Source organism: Miscanthus floridulus, chromosome 8 (assembly GCF_019320115.1).
Source record: "Miscanthus floridulus cultivar M001 chromosome 8, ASM1932011v1, whole genome shotgun sequence".
Lineage (NCBI taxonomy): Eukaryota > Viridiplantae > Streptophyta > Magnoliopsida > Poales > Poaceae > Miscanthus > Miscanthus floridulus.
In genome coordinates, this window is record NC_089587.1 from 177,186,467 (window position 1) to 177,213,851 (window position 27,385).

Genomic DNA, 27,385 nt, shown 5'->3' on the forward strand with positions numbered 1-27,385 from the left:
CCCCAATCATGTTGTAGCAAATTGTCCCTACAATAGTGATAATGAGGAAGATGAAAAGAAGAAGCACAAGAAGGACAACAAAGAGAAGAAAGAAAAGAAGGAGAAGGGGATGATCTTCCAAAAGAAGAAGAAAGGTGGAGGCTATGTAGTCACATGGGATAGTGATGGCTCTTTGGATTATGATAGCTCTAGTGATGATGACAAGAAACATCTCAAAAGAGCATTAGCAAGCATCGCCATCAACAAGAAGCTCTCCATCTTCGACACTCCAGCGACATGCCTCATGGCAAAGCCTACCAAGGTAAAATATGATGAGAGTGATGATGAATGTGAAAGTGATTCTTGTAGGAGTGATGATAATGAGGAGGAGTACACCAAGGAGGAGCTCTTGGACATGTGTGAGCAAGTGCACGCTTGCAATGAGATGAAGAGAAAGGAGTGCAAAGAATTGCGCAAGAAATTAAAATCTCTTGAGCAATCCTTTGATGAGCTCAATGCCACTCATGAGAGGCTAATGGAAGCCCATGAGAAGCTTGGCAAAACTCATTCTAAGCTTGAAAAAGCTCACTCCTCTCTCATTGAGCAAGTCAAGAAGGAGGAAGCCAAGAAGGAGCAAGTGATAGTTACATGTGATGTGGGACTAACATGTGATATTATTGATGATTCTTTTATGCCCACTATAGTTGCTCCCACTAACTCTCCTTGTAGCACTACCACTTCCACTCCATCTATGAATGATGCATCACTTATGGTGGAAAACGAGAACCTCAAAAAGGAGGTGAATGAGCTCATTCGTGCCTTAGGCAATGCCTATGGTGGAGAGGCCCACTTGCTAAAGTACTTGGGTAGCCAAAGATTTTCTCTCAACAAAGAGGGATTAGGCTATACCCCTAAGAAAGGCAAGGCGGCCTTTGTCACTCCCAAAGCTAGCTTTTATGAAGGGCAATGGTCGGTTTTGCAATAGATGCAAGCAAGTTGGGCATATAGAGCAACATTGCAAGATTAACAAGAACAAGCTACCTAATGTATCCTCAATTAAATTTGATTCTTGTTACATGCTTTTTAAGGGTGCCAATGGTGTGAAGGCTAAGTTCATTGGTACACCAATTGTGGGCCCAAAGAAGAAGGCCATTTGGGTACCAAAGACCTTGGTAACTAACCTACAAGGACCCAAACAAGTTTGGGTACCTAAAAAGAATTGATCTTCTTTTGTAGGTAAATTATAAAGCCAGAAGAAGGCATTGGATGCTTGATAGTGGGTGCACACAACACATGACCGGTGATTCAAGAATGTTCAATTCAATCAATGAAAACAAGAGCAATGGGATTGATAGTATCACATTTGGTGACAATGGCAAAGGCAAGGTCAAAGGGCTTGGTAAGATTGCAATATCCAATGACTTGAGCATTTCCAATGTGCTACTAGTAGAAAGCTTGAACTTCAACCTATTGTCGGTAGCTCAATTATGTGATCTTGGTTTCAAGTGCATATTTGGTGTGGATGATGTAGAAATCATAAGTGTAGATGGCTCTAACTTGATATTCAAAGGATTTAGATATAAGAATCTATACTTAGTTGATTTCAATGCTAGAGAAGCTCAATTGTCAACATGTTTGATCACTAAGTCTAGCATGGGTTGGTTGTGGCATAGAAGGCTTGGTCATGTTGGAATGAAATAATTGAGCAAATTGATTAAGCATGACTTAGTTAGAGGCTTGAAAGATGTCACATTTGAAAAAGATAAGCTATGTAGTGCATGTCAAGCTGGAAAACAAGTTGGTAACACACATCCTAAAAAGAGCATGATGAGCACATCTAAGGCATTTGAGTTGATGCACATGGACTTGTTTGGACCAACCACATACACTAGCATTGGTGGAAACAAATATGGATTTGTCATTGTGGATGATTTCACTAGATACACATAGGTCTTCTTTCTTGTTGACAAGGGTGATGTGTTTACAACATTCAAATCATTTGTCAAGGGTATTCACAATGAGTTTGAAACAACAATCAAGAAAGTTAGAAGTGACAATGGTAGTGAATTCAAGAACACTAGAATTGATGAGTTGTGTGATGAATTTGGAATTAGACATCAATTCTCGGCCAAGTATACTCCTCAATTAAATGGCTTAGTTGAAAGAAAGAATAGAACTTTGATTGATATGGCAAGATCAATGTTGAGTGAGTACAATGTGAGTCATTCTTTTTGGGCCAAAGTAATCAACACGGCTTGCTACTATAGCAACTGACTCTATTATCACCCCATGATGGAAAAGACACCCTATGAGCTATTGAATGGAAGAAAGCCAAACATATCATACTTTTGAGTCTTTGGTTGTAAATGCTACATATTGAAGAAAGGCACTAGATTGAGCAAGTTTGAAAAGAAATGTGATGAAGGCTTCTTGCTTGGTTACTCCACTACTAGCAAGGCTTATAGAGTTTGGAATTTGGCTAGTGGTACTCTTGAGGAGGTTCATGATGTGGAGTTTGATGAAACAAATGGTTCCCAAGAGGGAGATGAGAACCTAGATGATGTAAAAGGCACTCAATTGGTCAAGGCAATGAGAAACATGGACATTGGTGAGATAAGGCCTAGAGAGGTGATTGATATTGAAGATGACAAGAATCAAGTGCTCTCTAACTCAAATGTGCAAGCTAGTGGTTCTCAGAGTCAAATTCAAGCAAATGCTAGTGATGACAATGTGCAAGATCAACAAGTGGCTAGTTTATCATCTCAACCAAGTGTTCAATGAAATGCAAGCAATCAAATGCAAGTGCTTCAACCAACCAATGTTGCAAGAGATCATCCATTGGACACTATCATTGGTGATATTTCAAGGGGAGTGCAAACTAGATCAAGATTGGCATCATTTTATGAGCACTTCTCATTTGTGTCATCTATTGAGCTTAAGAAGATTGATGAAGCTTTGAATGATGTTGATTGGGTCAATGCTATGCATAAAGAGCTAAACAACTTCACAAGAAACCAAGTATGGGAGTTAGTTGAGAGGCCTAAGGATCATAATGTGATTGGAACCAAGTGGGTCTTTCGGAACAAGCAAGATCAAGATGGGATAGTAATAAGGAACAAAGCAAGATTAGTGGCTCAAGGTTACACTCAAGTTGAAGGTCTTGACTTTGGAGAAACATATGCCCTGGTTGCAAGATTGGAAGCAATTAGGATCTTGCTAGCCTATGCTTGTACCCACAACATCAAGTTGTACCAAATGGATGTAAAGAGTGCATTTCTAAATGGGTACATCAATGAGCTTGTGTATGTTGAGCAACCTCCCAGTTTTGAAGATGAAAAGAAACCCAACAATGTCTACAAGTTGAGAAAGGCTTTGTATGGAGTGAAACAAGCACCTAGAGCATGGTATGAGAGATTGAGGGATTTCCTACTCTCCAAGGGATTCAAGATGGGAAAGGTTGACACCACTCTCTTCACAAAGAAGCTTGGAAATGACTTGTTTGTCATGCAAATCTATGTTGATGATATAATCTTTGGATCAACAAATCAAGAATTTTGTGAGGAGTTTGGCAAGATGATGGCTAATGAGTTTGAAATGTCCATGATTGGAGAGCTTAGCTACTTCCTTGGTCTTCAAATCAAGCAAATCAAGAATGGCACATTTGTAAGTCAAGGCAAGTATATCAAGGACATGCTCAAGAAGTTTGAAATGGACAATGCTAAAGCAATTAGTACACCAATGGGGACAAGTGGAAGCTTAGATAGTGATGTTAGTGGCAACATGGTGGATCAAAAGATGTATCGGTCTATGATTGGAAGCTTACTCTATATGACCGCATCAAGGCCAGATGTGATGTTTAGTGTATGCATGTGTGCTAGATTTCAAGCCTCACCAAGAGAAAGTCACTTGAAGGCAACAAAGAGAATATTGAGGTACTTGAAGCATACACAACATGTTGGATTATGGTATCCCAAAGGAACAAGATTTGAGTTGATTGGATATTCGGACTCTGATTATGCGGGATGCAAAGTAGAGAGAAAGAGCACATCGGGCATATGTCAACTACTGGGAAGATCACTTGTGTCTTGGTCATCAAAGAAGCAAAATAGTGTAGCACTTTTAACCGCCGAAGCAGAGTATATTTCGGCCGATAGTTGTTGTGCTCAATTACTTTGGATGAAGGCTACTTTGAGTGATTTTGGAATCAAATTCAAGCAAGTGCCATTGCTATGTGACAATGAAAGTGCCGTCAAGCTCACCAACAACCCGGTTCAACACTCAAGAACAAAGCATATTGATGTCCTCCATCATTTCATAAGAGATCACCAACAAAAAGGGGACATTTGCATAGAGAGTGTGGGCACCAAAGATCAACTTGCCGACATATTCACCAAGCCACTTGATGAGAAGAGGTTTTGCAAGCTAAGGAATGAATTGAACATACTTGACTTCTCAAATATGTGTTGATGCACCCCCATTATATGACATGCCTCTCCTTCGAGCAATTCAAGGTAAAAAATTGATTGACATGACATACATCCTTGCTAAGGACATGTTTAGTGCATCTAGCCATATTTCATATTCACCTAGGCTCATTCATGAAAATCAAATGAATTTGATGCTTGTATGGTACCACTATTGCTTGTATGTTTGAAATGATCTAGTGGTAGCATATGACATGTTTATGGGCTTATAAACCTAGTGTTTAATCTAGAAAATGAGCTATAAAGTATTTAACTCAACATGGTACAAGATAACCCTTTTTAGAGGTGTGAAGAAGCTTGTCCTTGGATCAAACCGAGCTAAATATCTTTTGCGATTGATCTAGATTGAACCAAATTGATAAATGATCCTCACTTCACATGGTTTCACCTCTACCTATCTATATTTTAAACCTTTCTGGTCATTGATGACAAAGGGGGAGAAGATAGTATACAAAGATAGAAAAAGATAGAAAAGGGGGAGAGAAATATGACAAAGGAAAGAGGATCAATTAAAACTTTGAGCACACAAGTAGGGGGAGCAAGCTCATGAACTTGAATGGTGCATTTGAATGCGCATCTCATATATTTGCTTGCATGGCATAAGTTTTAAATTTTAATAACCATGCTTGTGTGGTGTATGCTATGAATGATGAAATGAAAATCTAGCATGCATAGGTTATTTAACAATTTCATCTCAAGAGTTTCCAAGTTTTTACAAGTGGTATTGAGCTAAAGTAACTAGACTTATGGTCATCTTATGAAAACTAGACCCTTGCTTCTAATATTGATCTCACGGGGTATTCTAGTTTTTATGTATGACTAGTTACTAATGGTGCTAAGGATGGTATAATGGTGCACTCCGATTGGTATCACGCTTCAAAGGTCCATCTCTTATACCTTAGCATCATTTGGTAGAATTTGTCTCCTATATTTCCTATCTAATCATATGTGTAAAGCTATAATCCAAACTCTTAGCACATATGAAGGGGGAGCAATTGCTACCATATGGAGTTCATGAAACTTGTCCATATCCTTTACACATGGTAAATATGCTTGGGCAAGCAACATGGATTCAAATGAACTTTAATTCATATCTTTGTATAAGGGTTGTCATCAATTACCAAAAAGGGGGAGATTGAAAGCTCTAGTTTGGTTTTGGCTAATTGATGAAACCCTAAGTGCTAACCTAGTTTATCTAAGTGATGATGAGATAGGTAGCACAACTCCAAGTGATGAAGCAATGACGAAGAACATGACAATGGTGATGGCTTGGTGATGATCAAATGCTCAAAACTTGGAAAAGAAGAAAGAAAAAAACAAAAGGCTCAAGGCAAAGGTATATTTGATAGGAGCCATTTTGTTTTGGTGATCAAGACACTTAGTGAGTGTGATCACATTTAGGATTGATAGCCGTACTATTAAGAGGAGTGGAACTCGTATCGAAATACGGTTATCAAAGTGCCACTAGATGCTCTAACTCATTGCATATGCATTTAGGATCTAGTAGAGTGCTAACACCCTTGAAAATGTTTGTGAAAATATGCTAACACATGTGCACAAGGTGATACACTTGGTGGTTGGCACATTTGAGCAAGAGTGAAGAAGTTAGAGGTGAAAAGGAGTTAGTCGCGCTGGTCACAGAGTGACCGGACGCGTCCGGTATGGTGACCGGACATGTCCGGTATTTGATGACGAACTCAGCGACCGGACGCGTCCAGTCTCCATACCGGACACGTCCGGTATGAATCAGAAAAAATCAGGTGTTCGGTGAGACGTCGATCGGACACTGGGAGCGTCCGGTCCGGAGTGACCGGACGCGTTCGGTCGAGCATGGGTGCTTACTGTACTCGACCGAACGCTGAGGCTCAGCGTCCGGTCAGTTTCTAACAGACGCGTCCGGTCAGCCCAGGAGGCTTACTGGACTCGACCGGACTCAGCGGCTCTGCGTCCGATCGTTTTGAACAGTGCGTCCAGTCCGACTTGTCAGAGAGTCGTTGAAGGCAACTGTGGGACACGTGGCGATCAGGAAGCTACCGGACGCGTCCGGTATGGCGACCGAACACATCCGGTATACACGTCCGGTGCTGCATCCGGTCAAACTGACCGGAGCATCCGGTCATCCCGTGTTATGCCCAGTGAAGGAGTACAACGGCTCTATTTCGTGGGGGCTTCTATTTAAGCCCCATGGCCGGTTCAAGCTCACTCTCTTGCACTTTTTCATTAACATAGCAACCTTGTGAGCTTAACCAAACGCCTCCTACTCATCTCCATCATTGATCCATCATCTTTGTGAGATTGGGAGAGAATCCAACTGCATTACTTGAGTGATTGCATCTAGAGGCACTTGGCATTCGTGTTGCGCTGCGGGTTTTGCTTGTTTCTCTTGGTGGTTGCCACCACCTAGACGGCTTGGTGCAGCGGTGGAGGATCGGCACGAGTTGGTGATTGTTCGTGGCCATCTCTGGTGATTGTGAGGGGTGTTGTACCTTCCCCGGCGGAGCGCCGAAAGGTAACTCTAGTAAATTGCTCGTGTCATTGAGTTACCTCACTTGTGGGTAGGTTCTTGCGGTGTCCTATTGTGTGGACGAGGTTTCTGAAACACCTCTTAGCCGCCGAACCACCAAGTGTTGGTCGACACAACGGGGACTAGCGTGTTGGCAAGCACGTGAACCTCGGGAGAAAATCGGTTGTCACTTTCCATTTGGTATTCTCCTGGTGATTGGTTTATATTCATCTTGTGATTGGTTCATCCCTCTACACGGCGGTATAATCACCCTACTCACTCTCTTACATTCTTGCAAACTAGTTGTAGCAAGCTCTTTAGTGTACTTAGAATTGAGAGCTTGCATTGTTATTTAAATTCATCTAGTGGAGCTCTTTAGAGTAGCACAATTGAGAGCTCTTAGTGAGTAGTATCTTAGCAAGTAGTGTGTAGTAATCATTGCAACTAGAATTGTTGAATAGGTGGCTTGCAACCCTTGTAGAGCTAGAGCAAGTTTGCTTTTAGTTATTTGTCATACTAATCAAATTGCTCTAGTTAATTTATAGATTTTAAATAGGCTATTCACCCCCCCTCTAGCCATATTAGGACGTTTCAGCGTGAAGAGGGCTGAGCAAAAAATCCCATTTATCTCTTTTCCTACCTTGCCGGCCATCGGTGGAGCCCATGCAGCCGGATCCAGTGGAGACGGGGAGGCCTCGCGCTGGATCCGCCTGCTCAGCGCAGATCCACCGCCTCCGTTGCCGACGCGAGGTCCACGCCATGCTCCAGCTTCAGATCCGCCACCGGGAGGGACCCCGCGAGCGGCCGCTTCAGATCCACCGCCGAGTTTGCTGACGTGACCTCCCCGCCGTCATCGACGGCCGGTACGGAGGTCCCTCCACCGCCAGAGCCGACCGTCGCGTCAGGGCCTCAGCTGGCTGCCCGCGCGGCCGTGGGGATGACTGGCGGCGGAGGGGCCAAACCCTAGGCCGTGCGACCCGCTGCCTTGCGTCGCGAGGAGGAAGCGGCGTGGTGGTGGTGGTGTTGGAGGAGGAGGAGGAGGAGGAGCGTGGCGGCGGCCGCACGGAGGGCCGGCCACCAGCGCGGCATCGCGCTGCAGTCCGGCAGGGGCTCGCGCGGTGAGGCGACAGCGTTGACCCAGCCGGCATGCGGCGACGCGAGGGGAGGAGGAGGAGGAGGAGGGCGTCGCTGCGTCGGGAGGGAGAGAGGAAGGGCTGGACGAGGGGGCGTCGAGTGACGTGGAGAGGTCGAGGGAGACGGTACGACGGGAGGCTTCGAGAGGTAGCGGACGCGGTGGGAGCAGATATTCCAAGACAGGTATTGTAGAAGACGGCGGGAGCAACCAGGACCGTTGATCTAAGAATCCAACGGCTGAATTAATCAGGGTGACGTGGATGGTCTGAGAGCTAGCCAAACTCTCCCGGTTTGATAATAAGAGATCTCGCTCTGGCAATGGCTTCATTCGTGTTTATTTCCATATGGATCTTTATTGGTTAGTTAATGCTATGACCTTGGGTTATATATGGGTCCAAGCTTGGTCTAATAATTCGTATATTATTGTAAAATTCACTCAGCATCCCACTTTGCATGTTAATGGTTCCATCAACGTTCCTTTTCATGGCCAGATGTCAAAGTTTTATCCTTAGCTCTACAGATTATGTCATCTTTAGTTAACACATTATCAGGTCTTATATTTTTTAAACTTTTTCTATATATGTTTATTACTTTTATCTCTCATGTTCAACTATGTTTATTTTTAGGTTTCTTCACCGTGTAGCTTGACGTGTCGCGGCGTCCTCTATGTCTCATGGCGCCTCTTGGCGTCCCGTAGCTGCACTCGATAGCCCGTGGCGGTACACGATGGCCTACTTTTGTTTAGTACAACTGTACACCTGCACGTTTTCTTCGAACGTTTGAACATCTTTGGATGTATTTGGTTGTAGGAGCTCTAGCGCGCTTGCTTAAGTTCTCCGTCCTGTTCGCTTATCGTTTCTATGGTTTATAAGTCGGCTGATGCTGTTTTGTTGTGAGAGAAAAACACTGTATCATGGCTGATAAGCATGGCTGATACGATCAAGCGAACAGGATGCTAGTAGCTTAGGTTGCCTTGATTTTGCTAACTAGAATTATTTAGGTGATCTCCCACTAGCTCGGCACTCTACTTGCTTACTAGTTCAATCTTTCTATTAGGGTGCTAGCAAATTCAGATAGAGGGTGTAGTCAAGACTAGATTGTTAGTTTACTTCGGATTTAAATTGGCTAGTCTTCATGATTAATGTTTAAAAACAACTATTCAACCCCGTCTAGTTGGTCATCTCAATCCTACAAGGAGGTTGTTATACCTAGGGATGAAAATGGACAGAATTTGTTCCATGGATGACATGCTCTTTAGGCCGAACATCGGTGCTGACTCATTCATCACCTCTCCTCTCAACTGGATGCAATACCAGTGCCCGCAAGGGTGTCCATTTGGTTAACCGAAACCAATCAATTCAGTTCTTCAGTTTTCTAGAAACTTCAGTTCCTTAAGAACCCGGGACCGATCAGTTCTTTTAAAAAATAGGAGTCGGCAAAATGTGTTTTTAGTTTTCTTGGTTTGGTTCCGATCGCAACCGAACTAACCGATTCCCCTTACGGGTCTACCAAGCCAAGAAAAAAATAAAGGAAATAAAAAAAGAAAAAGTGACCGCCACTATCGCTGGGTCCGCTATCGGCGCTGCCACGCACACTTGTTGGAAGGGGCGTGCTGCAGCCGGTGGAGAGGTTGATGCCGCCGTCACTTCGATGCCATCTTGCCACAACTCGCCTCGCCTCCGCGCTGTTGCGCCATTGGTCTGCCTCCACGCCTCGCCTTGCGCTCGCTCCTCGCTGCTGCATGCCTCGCCACATGCATCGCTGCCGTCGTGGTGACTGGGGAAGGAGCCGTGGGGGCGTAGGCACTGCCGTACTGGGGAAGGAGACGTGAGGGGTAACTGGGCTGAATGAGCAAGGACGACGAAAGAGGGGGGCGACAAGGGGGAGGCGGGCTGGTTGGGGATGTGGAGTGGGGTGTTTATATACTAGGGTTTCTGTAATGAGCTAGTTGAGCTACATGTTTCTACGTTTGGAAACTCCAGATTTCGGTTAATCGAGGACGAAAACCGAATTAACGAGTGAAATTCGGTTAATTGAAAATAGAAACCAAATTAAGGACCGAATATTTCGGTTTCAATTATTTCAATTTCCATTCCGGTTATTTTGATTGGTTCTCGGTTAATTTTGCCCACACCTGGCTCGTGGCCTTCCGTCCTTGCCCCCTCGGGCAGCCGATGGAGCCCTGGCAAAAAGGGAAAATGAAGAGCGTTTGTGGATGGTTGCCGTCATGCCGTGTTATATTTATGCAAATTTTCAACTGATTGCCAATAGAACATCTCGTTCTCAGTTGCGAATCTAGGATTTTAGATCAGGGTATGCCGTAAAAAAATTCATATACAAATCGGTAAAATCATTTGATAATTCAGTAACAATTATGAAATTTGTAACGTAATTCGGCATATATACACTAAATAACACGATAAAATTTTAATTTGAAGATTAAGTTGAAAAACATCCACAACATTACAATATGAATAGTTCAAGCATCATAATGATAGCTCCAAATATATGCATAAAAGAGAGTAAGAGACTTACAATACTACTTATCTGATTTTTTTAGCCGACACTTTCTATGGGACATGAATGCGTTGATGATATCACCTTCTTCCAGCCAATTATTAAAAAGCGATGCAATATCTCCATCTCTCTTGATACCTACACAATTATTAAAAACACAATACCAAACAATTAAACAAATTGCAAGTGCACGGATTGAATCCTCAATCCTCATATGTGATGACACAAACACTCACATGATACTAAATTGTTGATCAATTTCGGTTGTCTCTGATGTTGAGCAAATCTCCAATCTCACTGCATATTATTGATGACTGGATGACATTAGCCATGGATATAAACATGATTTTTCTATAGAAAGACGAATAGTAAAAAAAGAGATTGATTCTCACCGCGGCGGCTCGGGCAGTCGGACTATATATGCACGTTAATCGTGCACGCGCATCAGGCCGATCCTCCATGTCACGTACTCGGCGGTCCGTGCCGCGAAGATTCAAGCCTCGAGACGGCGGCCAGCGGGCGAGACTCTAATCTGCAATACTAGTAGATCAATAGGAAGTCCAGGCGTCAACGGTCAGGAACTGCACGGTCTAAAGACTGGACCTTGACTTTCTGAATTTTCGCCTGGCGTCCTTATGGCCGCGTGGACAGGACCTGGGCTTCCCGTCCGTATGGCCGCATGGGCCTGGAAACCATGAAAGTCTATCCGGAGCAGCTGTTGTGTTCGTTTTTCATGGTGTAGGTATGTTTTTTTTTTTTACAAATACAGACGTATATACATTGAAGCTACTGCTGGATCTGCAGGTATGCCATGCATGTCTCGTCGGTAACGTTAACGCGTGTCATTGTTCATGGACAGAGGGATTTGAATTTATGCAGTGAAACCAATCCTGACGCGTGCATATGCATGGATCATGGTAGTCGGCTTTGTACTTTGTACGCGGAGCCGCTCAAAGAAAAACCGGAGGAGGGGGCCCCCCTCCTCCTCCTGCTGCTCGGCTCGGCCAGTCGGCCTGCCTACCTTTGCCGAAATTGTGCAATGCGCGTGGCGGGCTGGATTTCCGCGTCCCGTACTCCTCCAAATTCTCTTCCCCTCCCATGTGACCCGTCCGACCACCTCCTCTCCTCTCTTCCTCTTCCTCGCACCACCACCACCATCCCTCCCTCCCTCTCCTCGCCTCCCAAAAAAAGGCACCGCACCAAAAGGGGGTGTGAGAGGCACGGGGACCGCCCGCCTCGCTCGCTCGCCTGCACACCGGATTCGGCGCCGCGGCGGTGGTTGCAGCGGCGGCGGCCTGTCCGGCGGGGAGATGTCTTCGCGCTCGGGGTCCACGGGCGGCGGCGGGAGCACCGGCGGCGGGAGCAGCCAGGGGGGAGGCGCCGCGGTGCCGCTGGCCGTGCTGCTCAGGCGGGAGGTCGCCAGCGAGCGCACCGCGTCGGAGCGCCCGGAGCTGCACTCGGGCCTCTTCAGCCAGGCCAAGAAAGGCGAGGACTTCACCTTCCTCAAGCCCGAATGCGAGCGCGTCCCCGGCGTCTCGTCCTCCTCCTTCTCCGCCTTCGGCGTAAGCGCACGCGCACCCCCTCTTCTCCTCTCCATCTCTCCCCTCCCGTCGCGATAGCAGCCCCCGATCTGTGGTCACGTGGATCGCTGCCCCCTGCCTGGCCTGGGGGCATCTAGGTGGGGTGGCGATGCGCGATCGGCTTGGTGCGCCAAATATTATAGGTTTCAGGGTGAATTTCGTGTTTGGGATAGGTGGGTGTCGGAATTAGGATTCGGCTGGTGCGAAATAGGAGCTCTGATTTTGCCATTTTGGGGCGTATTTCACTTGTCCTTGGTATGGAACATCCATGACAACCCTTTACGGTCTACTCCCATTGATGTATACATAAATGCCATTACTAGGTGGTGGTTAAAAGTGTTTACATAGGGAAAATGTGTGCTTGAGCTTGGATCACCAAACAAGCCCCATTTCTAAGCGCTGTCGCTTTGTTGCAGCTGTTTGATGGGCATAATGGGAATGGAGCGGCGATTTACACCAAGGAGAATCTCTTGAACAACGTCTTGAGCACGGTCCCTGCTGATCTCAACAGGGAAGACTGGCTTGCTGCACTCCCAAGAGCGCTGGTTGCTGCATTCGTCAAAACCGATAAAGATTTCCAGACTAAAGGTGTGTGATCCAAAAAGTGACACAGCATCGACTAATCTTTATGTGTTGTATCGATGAACTTATCTAGCCGTCCAGGTTCTTTTCCTTGTCTATCGCCATAATTTCCTTGTGGACAAGATAAAGAAGATTGAGATGTCATACCATAATTCCGGATGTTATTGTGCCTATCGCCATTGTCATACATACACAACATATTCGAGATAACACATCTCTTAATCTTACTAACATCAAAAGGAAGTAGATTTCCTACTACTAGATTATACTGCCATATGTTTTACCATGGATTCCTATGACCCGAACCAGCTTTACTCGTTACTATATCTATTTGGTTGTCTGTTACAGCACGTTCTTCAGGGACAACTGTGACATTTGTCATAATAGATGGATTGGTCATCACTGTTGCATCAGTTGGTGATTCCCGTTGTGTACTACAAGCTGAAGGTTCAATTTATCATTTATCCTCTGATCATCGATTTGATGCAAGTAAAGAGGAGTAAGATTGTTTCTCCTGATGCACATCCCTTCCCCTTTCTCATGGCAACTTCTTTGTTCCTTTAACTTAATTTTTTATGTGCAGGGTTGATCGTGTAACAGAATGTGGAGGTGATGTGGGAAGGCTAAATGTTGTTGGTGGTGCTGAGGTTTGAACTTCACTCATATTTTTTCTTGTTAGCTAATGCTGAGGAATGATCATGTTGCTCATATTGCTTAAATTCAGTGCATGAATATCCAATATGACATGCAAGTTCTAATCATGTCACGTAATAGTTGGATGTGCTTCATGCAGTTCTAATATTACATCGACAACTAGTTTAGGTGGCTTCTAGTTGCATATGCATGTTTTATGCAATTATGCTTGCCTTTTGTTTTTCACATATCTGAGCTTTGAATTCAGCCCTTCATTTTATGTTAAATCAAGAAATAGCTTTTGAACCTGATCTAAAGTGTTCTACCAATAGTCAATGTGAAAACCTTGATCATTATGTTATAAGGAGCGTTGCATCCATCATTAATTGTAGGAGTGGCAGGGAGGCGAGTGCATGTGCCATGTGGGTGGAGGGAAGGGGTGCTGGTGCAAGGGTATAGAGTGGGAAGAAGGAAAGGTGGTAGAGTGGCCCCTTTCAGGTGGTAGGATAGGAGGGTTAACACCATGAGCAGGCTATGATTTTGGATTTTTGGTTAAGTGCTCTTTGTTTTTTTTTTTCTTTCCACCTGCTTGACCTATATTTATTTTTCTTACCTCCAGATTGGCCCCCTTAGGTGTTGGCCTGGAGGTTTGTGCCTATCAAGGTCAATCGGAGATCAAGATGTTGGTGAATTTATTGTTCCAGTTCCTCTTGTGAAGCAAGTAAAGGTATGCACGGTTTAATTCTTCACATCAGCTTTGCAGGACTGTACTTAGTTTGCTTTGAAATCTTATGGCTTACCCTTTCCACTGTAAATCCTATATTACTAATAAAGTTACAGTTTCTCCAAGTCTCTTGCCTTAGTGTAACATTTTGCATTTGTTCAAACTTATATTTTCTTATGGTAACTACCTCTTCTCACATGACCACAATTTTCTCTAGTACTATTTCCGTGTCCAGTGTGAAGAATATATCATTCTACCACCAATGTTGGGTTATGTACCTTGTAGTTATGCTAAGCCACTTGCATAAACTGCCTACTTTTCTACTTGTCCTTTTTGAGAGAATCACAATTAGCTAGGTGATTTTGTTGAGTTATTATTCAGCATTATGTCAATAGCATTGGCATTCAAACCTTAATCTCTCTCCTAATATGTGTAGCTATTCAGCACTATGTCAATATCTTCAGCATTCAAACCGTAACCTGCCTCCTAATATGTGTAGCTATCTACTGCGGGAGGCCGACTTATTATTGCAAGTGATGGTGTTTGGGATGCCTTGTCTCCAGAAGTAGCTTTTAACTGTTCACGTGAACTTCCTCCGGTGCCTGCAGCTGAGCAAATCGTTAAAGTAACTTCCTTTCTATGTGCAGCCATAAATCTTGAATGATACTCTTATTTACATATCTGAAACCTTTTGCAGACTGCTGTGCAATCAAAAGGACTGAGGGATGATACCACCTGTATTGTTGTTGATATAATAGTAGAAAAAAACAACCCTTGCATGCCACATCCTAAAAAGCAACCAGGGATTGGTGTCTTCAAAAATATGTTCGGCAAGAAAAAATCATCGGATTCATCATCCCATTCCCATACAGATAGAGAATATACGGAGCCAGATAACGTGGAGGAAATATTTGAGGATGGGTGTGCGCTTCTTTCTAGACGGTTGGTTCCCTAATTTCATATTGATAATTAAGTCTTGTACAATTAGATGGAAACTTGATTTTATTTTCAACATTTTGCACCAGGAGTTGTAAATATGAATTTTGCAATTTTGTCATTGTTGAATGCAGGCTGGATTCTGAATACCCTGTTCGAAATATGTTCAAACTCTTCATATGTGCCATTTGTCAACTAGAGTTAAAGCCAAACCAAGGGATATCTGTACATGAAGATTCATCACAACCTGGGAGCTTGCGTCGCTGGGATGGTCCATTCCTTTGCCAGAGCTGTCAGGAGAAGAAAGAAGCAATGGAGGGAAAGCGTCGTTCACGAGGTCTTATTTGGAGACCTGTTATTTATATTTGATCATTTATCATGAAGCATGAATATGCCTTTTCTTATACTATCTGCGGCCATTAATATTCTGCAGATTCATCAAGAAACAGTGGGTCAAGTGAATAGTTGACATGTGTAGAGTGATCAGGTAACTACTGACCAACAACACCCCAGCACCACCATTTTGCAGCATTTCTTCTGCTGTGGCACTTCCTTGATCACGTGTAATGTCTGGGAGTTCTGATCTAGAACTAGATTGAAGTATTGAATCGCCATTGTGGAGGTGGCTGCTGCTTATAGCTCTCATCCCAAGTGAGGAGCATGCCTTGTCCTCAGCAAGGTTGTTGCCCAGGAATGCAGGCAGCTTTACTCAGCCCTTTGACCTTGATGGCAAATACAGGTTGAAAGATTATCGATGCCAAAATGATATGGCTTGTCTATTCTAAGGTCAACTGCTGCAACAAGAATTACTCTTCGTATAGAGTTCTGACAAGTAGCTATGGCACTGTTTCTGAATCAGGACTAGGCGCTTGCATCAAATTTTCCCCGTTCAAGTTGGCCTTAATTTATGGCTAGAGACCTTAGAGTACTATCAGTCCCTGTTGAGGTCCAGCCTTTGCTGACACCAATGTAATTATCATCTAAAAATATTCTTTGAAGCAGCTGTGATTCATCAGCAAGACATTAGTTGTCATGTACAATGTACAAAATCTTGCTAACAAGACAGATCTGTTTCCTCCTCAGTGTTTTGTCATTACTTGGATGAAAATCAATTGGTGTGCCAATTGGAGGAAAGAAATTGTTCTAGTAAATGCTGATGGTAGACTTGACTCACTGGAGGTGTCACTGACCCTTTTTGTATATTTTATTTTATTTTATTTTATTTTTCGTAATAATGTCTTATAGTTCTGAGTATGAAATTTGTTTCTGCACGGGAGATTCCCCAGCCGAAAGTATGTTGTAATATGTTGTCCGAAGAAGTTCAGTCAAAAAATACTCCATATGCAGAATGATGGCAAGATGCCTCTGTTCCTTGTGTGTGAAAAATAATGGCCAAAATGGAAACTGGAGTTACCGAATGTTTCTGTCTATCATAATAATGTATCATTTAGAAAAAGTAAAATTGTACTTTATACAAGGAATATACAAACTTAAAAAAAGGTTCTGTCTATTGCGTGCTCGAGTGTCCAAACACTCGGGTTCCTTTCCTTCATTGTTCTTCCTCATCCTGCTGACGTGCCGCCACCGCCCGTCGCGGTGTGGTAGGGTCTCGCCGGAGCTCCGCGACGGCCTCCTTCTCCTTCTCTCGGCGCCGCCATGGCCATGGGCGCCCCCGCCTTGACCTAGGCCGGTCGCCTCCACCGTCGTTGGAACCCTAACACCATCTTTCATCGTCTCCACCGCTTGGCCGGTCTGCCTCCCCTGAGTCCCTTCTAGGGAGAGAGGTTGGAGATGGAGAAGAATGAGAGAAGAGGAGGTTGGAGATGGAGAAGAATGAGAGAAGAGGAATCGAAGGTTGTGACTTGTGATGAGTGAGAGAAACACCCGAGTGTTGTTGACCTTTTCCGTTAAAAATTATATTTTGTAAGATTTTGAAATCCCATTTTAGAGTGATCTGCCTAATCATCGCAAATCCAAACATCCAATAGTCTAGCCACGCTTCAATGTCAAAGGTCCGTCAAATTTCTTTTTGCAAAAATGGGCCCGTCAATTTCCTGTAAAGAAATCCAGCCACATAACACGTCCTTTTTCTCCTTTTGATTGAACTCACAATTTTAAAAAACTTTTTGTTAAAGAGAGATAAAAAAATAGGAATAAATCTAAAAGCAGCAATATCCACAGACACCTCGACGGACCACTAGAATGCAGCCATGATCGTCTCCTCCCTCCTCCCCCTCTGCTCCGTCTTCGTCCTCCCGTCCAGCGCCGCCTCCCGCTCCCGTCCCGCCACCGCCACCCTCCTTCCCGTTCCAAGGATCAGCCTCAGCCGCCGCTGCCGCCGCTTCGCCGCCTCCGCGACTGAGAGCAGCAGCGAGGAAGAAGAAGCGGCGGCCCGGAGCACGAACGGATCCCTCCCGGGCCTGCCCCCAGTGGAGGAGGAGGAGGAGTTCTGCCCGGTGGACTGCGTGACGGAGTTCAAGACGGACGAGGAGTTCCAGCGCCACCTGGAGCGGTCCAAGGCCACGGGCGCCCTGGTGGTGGTGGACTTCTACCGGCCCTCCTGCGGCAGCTGCAAGTACATCGAGAAGGGCTTCATTCGCCTCTGCAAGGGCTCCGGCGACGACGGCGCCCCCGTCGTCTTCCTCAAGCACAACGTCCGTCCGTATACACTTAGGGCAGACGCCGCCTGCACAGCAAGGCAGCAAGCTATTGCTGTACAGCATCGAAATGCAACACGCGTGGTTGATTTCATGATTTGGGGGTAATGCTGCTGATGATGCAGGTGATCGACGAGTACGACGAGCAGTCGGAGGTGGCGGACCGGCTGCGCATCAAGATCGTGCCGCTCTTCCACTTCTACAAGGACGGCGTGCTGGTGGAGTCGTTCGCGACGAGGGACAAGGAGAGGATCCTCGCCGCCATCCGGAAGTACACCTCGGCCGAGCAAGAACCTGAGTGAGTCACCTCTTTCTGATCTGCTTCGATTTGACAAAAATATCATCAGATCTTCTAGTGATGCTGCATACTCTGTGTTCGCCCTTTTTCCAAAAAAAAAAAACTTTGTTGTTGTTTTATTGGTTATGTGAGATACGCATAGCAACAGGCAGCAGCCTTTAATCGAGACACAGGGCTTAGCACGATCTCCATACCAGATGTTCTTAGGTAGCAACGGAGTAGATTGTTTCTAGGACCCCAAGAGACGCATTTTTCTTTGAGAGTAGCCTGTTTTTTGAGTTGTTCATCAAACCATCAGGCTACCATGCCTTTTTCCCAGGATGCTAAGAGCCACTTTTTTTTCTCAAGAAAATGGTGGCACGAGTAATTTACTCTCGGTGTGTATTCACATGAAAACATCGCTGCGCTTTTGCAACTGTGCTAACAATGGGATGACATTTCCATTTCCCTTGCAGAGAAGAAGAGCAGCAGGAGTGATTCAACTCCAGTGGGGGACATCAGTTTCCTCGAGAGGTTGCAGATAGCCTAGGTATGTAGAATTGGAGAGACCATGCACAACATCACAGGATTGTTTGGAGCTTCGATGCCTGTCCCCGCATTGGGGATATGTAAGCTACCACCGGCAGTATATCATGATTCATGAGTCTGGATCAGTGTACCATTATCTGTAAGTACGGCCTTGTTCGGCTGGTAGAATTTTGGCTGAAACTGACTGAAAAATACTGTTCTGGTTGAATTGTTGTGAGAGAAAAACACTGTTTCAGCTGAAAAAAGAAGACCTGTTATTTATATCTGAACCAAACATGCGTCCTTATTTGTACCCCAGTGCAGCGGGAACGGAATCTGACGCGTTGTGCAGGGCGCAAATTTGTTTTACTGTCTCTGTGCCAGCTCCAGTAGCTGTGATATAAAAATCAGTCGATCCACCATTGTTTTTCCTTTAGAAAAATATAATTACTTAGAAATAGAAGCTGTAAAGCCCCTTCGTGTTACTGTGTTTTTTTACCAAGAAAAAAGTCCTTCTGACCACCTTCAACTTTTACTAGAGTCCGATTTTTTCATCCTTATATTTATAAAAACAGGATTTTTAAACCATAAAAATAGAACATGATTTTAGGAAAAAAATACTAGGTTGATAATTTTCTGAGCTTTTCGACGATTTTCCTAGGATCACAATGGATTTTAGGATTTTTAGTTACATAAATTTTCTTTGAAAAATGTTTGATATTTTTTTCAAAAAAACTTATAGTCTAATTTACTCTCGTGGTTGCGTGAAGCTACGTCACCTAAAAATCACTGACTATAATGGCACATGGCGGAAATGGGGAGCAAGCTGGGACAGGGCCCATCTGTGTTGGGCTCTATCAGGGTTCATTTAGGCCATAACCAACCACTGATACAAAACGCAGTGAGGCCCATGTCCCTCTCGTCTCCTATACGGACGGAGAAAAAGAGATGCGAGGAGTCGGAGGTCCACTGCTCACCATCGGGGATCTACTCAGCGACCTCGCCGTCGACGGCGGTGACGACCCCCTCGTCGGCGTCGGAGATGCGTCCGCCCCCTCCTCTCCATTGGCGGCGCAGCAATCGAGGAAGGCCGATCCGTCCGATCTCAGCCGGCTCTTCGAGGTTAGGGCTCGTTTCCCCTCCACCCAATGTTCTCTCGATCGGGGTTCCATCCATTGACTCTTCCGTCGTGGGTTACTCTTATACTTCTGGGATCGTAGAATTGACTGCCCAATTTGGAGTCGAGCATCGTATCCATGTGTTTTTTCCCCGTTATATTACGCACTCAGCTGTTGCCATATGGTGCCATGGTGGGCGAGCAGCCGCTGCGGCAAGGGCGGGCGTGCTGGGTGCGGCTGGCAATCTGGCATCAAAGCACGGCTTCCTTGATTTTTTTTTTTGATAAAACATGGCTTCCTTGATTGATTGCTTGCATGCTGTACGTGAGCACGGGTTGCCTTGCATGCACGGCGGACGGTGAGCACAGCTGGTGACGGACGGCGCTTGCAACATGCTCGGTGAAATGCCCAAAAGAACACAGTTCATCCTATACATCTCTATACCACCAACCAAACGGTACACAGGGATGATCCCTTCCTTTCAAACCAAAATCAGCGGTGTGATCACCCCGTTCCAGAAAAACTGAGATGGAACCGTCTCGTCGTCCCCAAACCAAACACAACCTTACTTGATTTCACTGGGAGAAATGAAGACTACGGCTTTACAACAGCTCAGCTTGATTTATGTAGATGCAATTCTATTGACCTGATTGTTGTGAATTTACATAAACGTTCAATGCCTTGCCCTAGGCTTCTTTGCCAATCGTGCCTGGCGGAGAAGTTAGTTGCATTGCTCCAGTTTTAGTCACAAGAGATATTTTTCTGCTGCAATTTTAGTCAGAAGAGCTACATTTGCGATTCACGGGAAAACTAAATAGAGTGCTACATTTATTGATGCAGTTTTGGTAATCCGTGTCTGCCACCAGAGTATTAGCTGTTCAGATCATCTGTATGTTATTATACTATTTTCATACTTGTCTGGTTGACCTCACTCAGATGTCTCAATTCTCAACTAAAAAAATCTTCCGTTTGGATCCTTTCATTTTGGAGGAATTGGAATCTACTTAACGGATTAAGCTATTTAGCTTGGAATTTGACATTTTCCCCAAGTTCACATTTAAGTCTATCTCAAATTCATAGTGGGAGATGGAAATTGATTCTATAGATCACCATGCAATGTTTCTACTCTCCAACTTATAGCACGCTCTTCAACTCGCTTCCCTATAGTAGAAATGCAACATATAAGTATCTTCATTGTATGGCTAACAATAATATACAAATATATTCCATATAGAACCATATTAGCTTAATTAATTTGTGCATAAATAATAATTATTAGAATGAATTCAATTCCAGGGATCCAAACGAGCCATTACTGAATTTTGAGTTTGTTCATGATGCTATCAGGAACACTACAACAATTTGATGAAGGCTCTACAAGAGAAGGATCCTTCATGGCCCTCGCTGATGCTGAAGGTATGGTACTTGCTTTCCCACTTCCCTTCCATTCCTTGTACACTTGTACCTGTTCCATGTAACTAATAATGCTGTGGTTATGTCTGCCTCTAGCTGTGTGCGGCGTTGAAGACTGCAGATAAGCTGGTGAGTTGCGCGAACACGAACGCGGAACAACTGCTGGAGAAGGTGAAGGCACTGGAGGACGTCCTTGAGAGGGGTGATCATGCGGTGGCAGAGATTGTAGAAGCTCTCCAGAGGTCAGGCCTCGCCAAGGATCGTCATGGTTCCCAATCAAAAACGGCTAGCAAGTAGTGACATAGTGCTGTAGTGGTGTGGCTTTTTTGTTTATCATCATATCATGCAAATCTCTGGGTATTGTGAAGAGTTGTATTTCAACCTGTGCCTCCACGGCTTTTGCAGTCTGCCCTGTGCTTTACACTCTTTTGTGTTTATCCTGTCAGACGTAGTGGGTACATGCTCCTTTCTTCTTGGATCATTGGTCCTGTTCGGTTTACCCCATATTCGGCTTGTTCAGCTTCTTTTTTCAGCCGGAACAGTATTTTTCTCTCACAACAATTCAGCCGGAACAGTGTTTTCCAGCCAGTTTCAGCCAAGTTTCAGACCAGCGAACGAGGCCAATATTAGCTTGGTTTCCTGATTAGGTATGTTCAGGTCTGAAATCAACTCGAGATTATTGAGCAGAAAGACACTAAAAATGTCTGATTGAGTACGCTTTGTGAAATGTGAGAACTTAACCGGCTGCATTGTCCATTCTTCTTATCTTTGAACGCAGAACTTCTTTCAAACCAGTAAAAAGGGTGGTTTCACCTAAACTATGCAGGAGTTTACATGTAACATTTCAATTCACATAAAATCCAGCATACCAAGACGTCCTGAATTTGTCCAAAATGTTTCAAAATGGGATATCAGTATCCAAAGGCACGTAGTATGAATTTGCAAGGTTCATATTTGGGAGTTGGGACTACAGTTTCTCACCCTGTACAGAAAAGTGCGTTGTTTCTCGTGAAGGAGCAATCCAGAAAAAGTACACCTAAGCGGCCTTAGGCTGAAGCAAAATCGCAATAAGAAAACTTTCAAGGACTAGACTGAACAAAGCAGCTCCCCGGTCGATCTCTGAACGCTGTCTCTTTCCCCTTCCCGGCACCGGCCGGAGTCGGAGAAGGCCACGCGGGGCGGGCGATGGACAGAAACAACCTCCTGGCGGCGTGGCCGGTCGTGGGACCGGGCGTCGCCGGCGCCGTATTCGGCGCCGGGTGGTGGTTCTGGGTCGACGCGGTCGTCTGCGCCGCCGTCCCATTCCTCCACTACCTCCCAGGTAGAGCTAAGCGCGCGCCGTTCCCCGCGAGCGTCGCGCCCTCGTCTCGCCTCCTTCGCTCTTGTGTTCCCTGTAAGCTAGGATTTTAACCCCGCCCGTTGATTCTGTCTTGATTAGGGTTCTTCGCCTCGTTCGCCGCGCTCATGTTCAATGCCGTCAACCGGGAAGACATCGGCGATGGCTACTACTCACCGTACGACGATTCGGAGTGGAGGTGAGGGAGAAATTATTGAACCCTAGCCAGGTTTATGGTTTCTGGTTCTAACGTGATTTCATTTCTAGTACTGATGCAATTAATTGAATCGTCCAGCGGTGTGATTCGGCAAATATCATGCTTGATTGCACTAGTTATGATGATATTACTTGCTGCGTGGCTGTGCATATTTATTTATCTGCTGTGTATTGTAGCCTAGAACCTGATCACTTATGGAATTAAGAGTTTTGGTGTCTTGATCAATAGGGCAAGTGATTTTGGACTTCTCGTTTTTCTGATGAGAACGGGATCTTAGGCTTATATTTGGCTTGGAACTCGAAGTGCCAACTTCTAAAAATAGTTGTAACAGAATAGTTTGGGCAGAAATTGCATTGTGTCGAATGGGATTCACTTTCACACTTAGAAGCATTTGAGCCATGTTAAAGCTACCGACTCACGCATTTTCCTGTCACTGGATTGCCATGGAAATGGGGTGAGGGCAACACTAACTAAACTAGAAAGCAAAAAAAAAAGATATAAATGAAAGGAAGAACCCCAGTTTCACCATCTAAATTCCAAGAGTAGCACAGGTTAGGCGTGCTACAATTTCTAGCTGCTGTTTGGTTCACTGCCACAGTTGTGATTTGCCACAGATTCTTAGCCCCATGGCCTATGTGTCATAGATAGATACATTTTGATGCCAAACTTTGCCAACAATTTCTTTGGCAGCGATACATTGCCTAAGGTTAGTTGTGGCAAGGTTAGGTACCAACCAAACATTCATATTCAGCCATCCATCTGAGGCTTCTAACCTTTGTGCCAAATAAACTGAAACTACAGGAAGTAGAGATACATAATTTAATCACCATTACTTGTTTGCATAAATCACTTAAGAAATTATCAAATGCTCACTTTGTTTCTCTACCTGTTATTTTGAAGAAGAAAAAATATGCTATTTAAATTTTCACTTCTATTCTATGCACACATCACTTCACAGATTAACAGATTCACGAACCACTGTTGTAAGGAAGGATGTTCTCTTGAATTTTTGTGAGCTCCTGTCTGATTTAACATTTACCCTTTTACTATATGACAACGGAACACATTGAATTGCAGGGTGAAACTCTGGCTTTTTATTTCATATGTGGTGTCTTTTGTCTCGTTGGCTGGGTCAGTCGGTTTTTTGGTTCAAGATGCGCTTACAGATACGGGGCCATCTACGTGGACTGGCACTGCTGGTGTCCTGCAGTGCGTGTTTGTGTTACTGAGGTATTTACTCTTTCCTTTGGTCGATTAATATTTCAGTTCTACATTGTGTGTTTGTGTCTTCTGTGAGCTTATTATAGGTGTTGGTGATGTATCTTGCAGCGGGTTGATCTACTGGACGTGCCACTCTGAAGATTGATTTAAGAAGTATAGGTATGACCAAGAAAGACGCGGATGCTAAAGGGGAATATGATTCGGGCTTATTGGCTGAAATGCAAACAGTGTATCATGGTCTATTGTACTCCCTCCGTTCCAAATTATAAGACGTTTTGGCTTTTCTAGATTCATAACTTTTGATATGCACCTAGATATATATTATGTCTAGATACATAGTAAAATCTATGAATCTAGAAATGCCAAAACGTCTTATAATTTGAGATAGAGGGAGTATAACCCAAGCCTCCAAGTTTGGTATTAATACAAATATAGTCGTGTACCATGCTGCTTAAAATTAGTTTCTAAGATGTTTTGGAGCAAGAAACTTCTAGGGATGATAAGTAGTCAGTAAATATATTGTCACATTTTCCCTGTTGACCAATTTCTCGTGCAAAGTTCGCCAACTGTTGTCTGCTCTTGTACCACCAGAGGAGCCCCATTTCTGTTGCCAACATCTGTAGCCACTAGTCATGTCTGTAAAGTCGTCAATTACTCAATTCTGATGATTGGAACCTGCAATCTCTCTTTGAAGATTGGGAGGTGTGACTATTAAGGTCATATATCCACATCACCTCACCTGTTCAAGTCTAACCTAGCGCGTGTTTAGTTCCAACCCTAAATTCCAAAAAAGTGCTACAGTACCCATCACATCGAATCTTACGATACGTGCATGGAGCATTAAATGTAGACGAAAAAAAACTAATTGCACAGTTTGGTTGGAAATTACGAGACGAACGTTTTGAGCCTAATAAGTCCATGATTGAACACTAATTGCCAAATAAAAACGAAAGTGCTACAGTAGCCTAAATTCCCAAATTCACCCAACTAAACACGCACCTAAATGGCAGTCCAATCAGAATGATGCATCCTATCTTTATGCTATGTTGGTAGTTCATGACTTAAAAGAAAATGGAAAAATCCAGTCCGTTGTATCCAGAAAGGCAGAAACAGATGCATTTCCCACCTACAACAAATGGCACCAGCAACTTATGAATAGCTGACCTCTTGTTTAAATTGACAGTTGACACACATGTAATCCACAGCCATTGGCTTGCTGTGCTGCTTGACTGGTACGCCACTATATACTATTCTTCCAGAAGGAATTGCCGTTGCCTTACCTTAGCACGTCCGGCAGAACGGCGCAGAGGAACAAGGAACAAACACCCTATCGCTATCGTCTGTGTTCCTTATAAGCTGGCTGATGTTTTTTTCTGCGAGAAAAACAAAGCGAACAGGGTGAAAAGGGACAGTCCTCGTCAGTGTCTTTTTACGAGTCCAGTTCTACGCTGCTTCTGTTTTACGAGTCCAGTTCTACGCTTCTTCTGTTTTACGAGTCCAGTTGACTTTGACCTGAAACTATAGCGTATAGGCCGTCGGCCGAGGCTCGAGCTGAAGTCCAGGAGAAGGACCCATGGGGTCAAGATTGGAAGCTTTCCAGGCAATTTTGGCGTCGGTTCGTCAACAAGCATGTGTTTGGGCCATGACCATGACATTCTTTGCTTAGCAATCATTTCCACAACATTTTTGCCCCGTTCTGAACGAACATTGTTTTCCTGTAAGAACAAATCAGTATAAGCCAAATTTCAGCGAAACAAACAGCAGCTATTTTCGAAAATTTCAGTGCCGCCACGATTTTAATCCGTCGGGGGAAAAAGTTCATGAATTCTAGTGTGTGTGCCATACTGCCATGGTATCGACAGTAACGTATCCCGGATGTCGCAACAGGCAAACAAGAGGAGGGGACGGTCTCAACTCTCAGCAGCGGAAGGGCCGAGTAGGGAGTACGCCCTCTCAAGTTTCAACAGCTCGAGGAATTCCGGTGGTGGCACGTGCCAGGACGCCATAGCTTATTGCCTAGTTGCCCTCCCAAATGGTCAAAGTGCTTAGGACAGTTTCAATAAAAAAAACTAGTAGTTTCTATAATATAGGATACCGCACCAAAAAAAAGTACTGTTTTCCAACCCATGATTTCTATGAGTAATAATTATTTTTTTTTCTCTCTCCCAACTCTATCTTCTTCCTCCAATGGGAGTGCGACACGAGCTCCCTAGAAACTGGTGGTTTCTCCCCAATGATGATTTCATGGTTTTTTGGTGTATTGGGTCAAGAGTAGACCTGATTTCTTCACGAAGAAACCATTTCTATGATTTTTACTCTCTTTCTTCATTAATTACGTTGCCATGTTAGCGTTTTATCTACGTGGCAAGTCATTTAATGAGGATAGAAACCATCATCAATACATCATTAGGACTGCCCTTATAGTTTAGGCTTGGAAGCTGCCGCTTTGCCAAATGGTTGCACCTAACAGGGCCATCATTGCTTGAGACGGAATGAATGTTCCTGCACCTATCATGGTTAGTTTTAGACCGCAGAATCTTGGAAAAATGCTATCAGAGGCCGGACGTGTGAGGTGGCAGGATCTCATCAGTCACGGGCTTGAGCGTTGCCTTTTTGAAATACGGAGTACTACTAGGTCATTGGCTGTTTGGTTGAGTGGTTCGTATCGTTGATGGTTTATGAAGAAGTATGGTTGGCTGGTTTGTGTGAGAGAAAAATATTATTTTGACTAAAAATTTACGATCGTTTACGACAAGCCACGGCCAAACGAACAGGCTGAATGTACCGTAGGTTTAAATATGAGTGCTTAAGAAAACAGAGTGCTGTTAAATCATTAACCGCCTGCACTGCATACGCGTTATTCCCTTCAATACAAATAAGCTTAACTAATCTTGTTAGCACACTAGAGCAGCAGGATAAAGTTTAATCACCTTATCTATACCTAGTACTCCCTCCATCCCTAACTAAATCAGTATCTATAGTTGCCCTAAGTCAAAAAATTTCAATGTTTGAACAAAGAAGTATAAATATTTGTCAAATGAGCACATTATGAAAATATTATTTATAGTGCAACTAATGATACTACTAATTTGGTGTCTTAAATCTTGATGCTCTTTTCTATAAAATTCAGTTAGATTTAAAAAAGTTTCACTTCACAACTCTAGGAACTAATTTATTTAGGGATAGAGGGAGTATTAAAAAAAAAGCAAATGAATCACCTCGTGTTCTCCCTTTTATTTTGAACTTGATTCCATTTTTTAAAAGTTTTGTCCCACTGTGCGTAGCAATACTATAATCATCATATATCGATGGTTCACATATCATAAATCTACGAGAAGCGTGTTTTTTTGAAGTGCAGTCCACAAAATATATAAATTATATATATGCATTTGTGAAAAAGTGTCAAGTACTCCCACTCAATGGAACAAGGCATTTTCATAGGCTTGCATGGTCGTTTGGTCGTCTCACACAGCACTAATAAACACAACAGTGATTCTTCTTCGAACCCACCATGCCCATATTCCTCCTTCCATGATGTGTTAGTGT

General features: G+C 44.0%; 4 protein-coding genes across 4 annotated transcripts; all 4 read left to right on the top strand.

Annotated features, from left to right (window-relative positions):
* Nucleotides 1-11,682: 11,682 nt before the first annotated feature.
* LOC136477604 (probable protein phosphatase 2C 15) lies at nucleotides 11,683-16,154 on the top strand. Its single transcript, XM_066475813.1, has 9 exons — nucleotides 11,683-12,179; nucleotides 12,614-12,785; nucleotides 13,128-13,278; nucleotides 13,363-13,426; nucleotides 14,032-14,139; nucleotides 14,636-14,761; nucleotides 14,834-15,078; nucleotides 15,207-15,409; nucleotides 15,506-16,154. The coding sequence occupies exons 1-9, from the start codon at nucleotides 11,928-11,930 to the stop codon at nucleotides 15,535-15,537; spliced, it is 1,353 nt and encodes a 450-aa protein (XP_066331910.1). The 5' UTR covers nucleotides 11,683-11,927; the 3' UTR covers nucleotides 15,538-16,154.
* A 1,084-nt stretch (nucleotides 16,155-17,238) lies between these two features.
* On the top strand, nucleotides 17,239-18,747 carry LOC136477605 (thioredoxin-like 4, chloroplastic). Its single transcript, XM_066475814.1, has 3 exons — nucleotides 17,239-17,726; nucleotides 17,855-18,027; nucleotides 18,483-18,747. The coding sequence occupies exons 1-3, from the start codon at nucleotides 17,283-17,285 to the stop codon at nucleotides 18,502-18,504; spliced, it is 639 nt and encodes a 212-aa protein (XP_066331911.1). The 5' UTR covers nucleotides 17,239-17,282; the 3' UTR covers nucleotides 18,505-18,747.
* Nucleotides 18,748-19,395: 648 nt separating this feature from the next.
* LOC136474109 (uncharacterized) lies at nucleotides 19,396-21,546 on the top strand. Its single transcript, XM_066471715.1, has 3 exons — nucleotides 19,396-19,656; nucleotides 21,000-21,068; nucleotides 21,162-21,546. Exons 1-3 carry the CDS (start codon nucleotides 19,483-19,485, stop codon nucleotides 21,360-21,362), a joined length of 444 nt encoding a protein of 147 aa, XP_066327812.1. The 5' UTR covers nucleotides 19,396-19,482; the 3' UTR covers nucleotides 21,363-21,546.
* A 602-nt stretch (nucleotides 21,547-22,148) lies between these two features.
* On the top strand, nucleotides 22,149-24,379 carry LOC136474110 (uncharacterized). The gene is made up of 4 exons (XM_066471716.1): nucleotides 22,149-22,386; nucleotides 22,504-22,600; nucleotides 23,696-23,848; nucleotides 23,948-24,379. The coding sequence occupies exons 1-4, from the start codon at nucleotides 22,251-22,253 to the stop codon at nucleotides 23,982-23,984; spliced, it is 423 nt and encodes a 140-aa protein (XP_066327813.1). The 5' UTR covers nucleotides 22,149-22,250; the 3' UTR covers nucleotides 23,985-24,379.
* The last annotated feature ends 3,006 nt before the right edge of the window (nucleotides 24,380-27,385 follow it).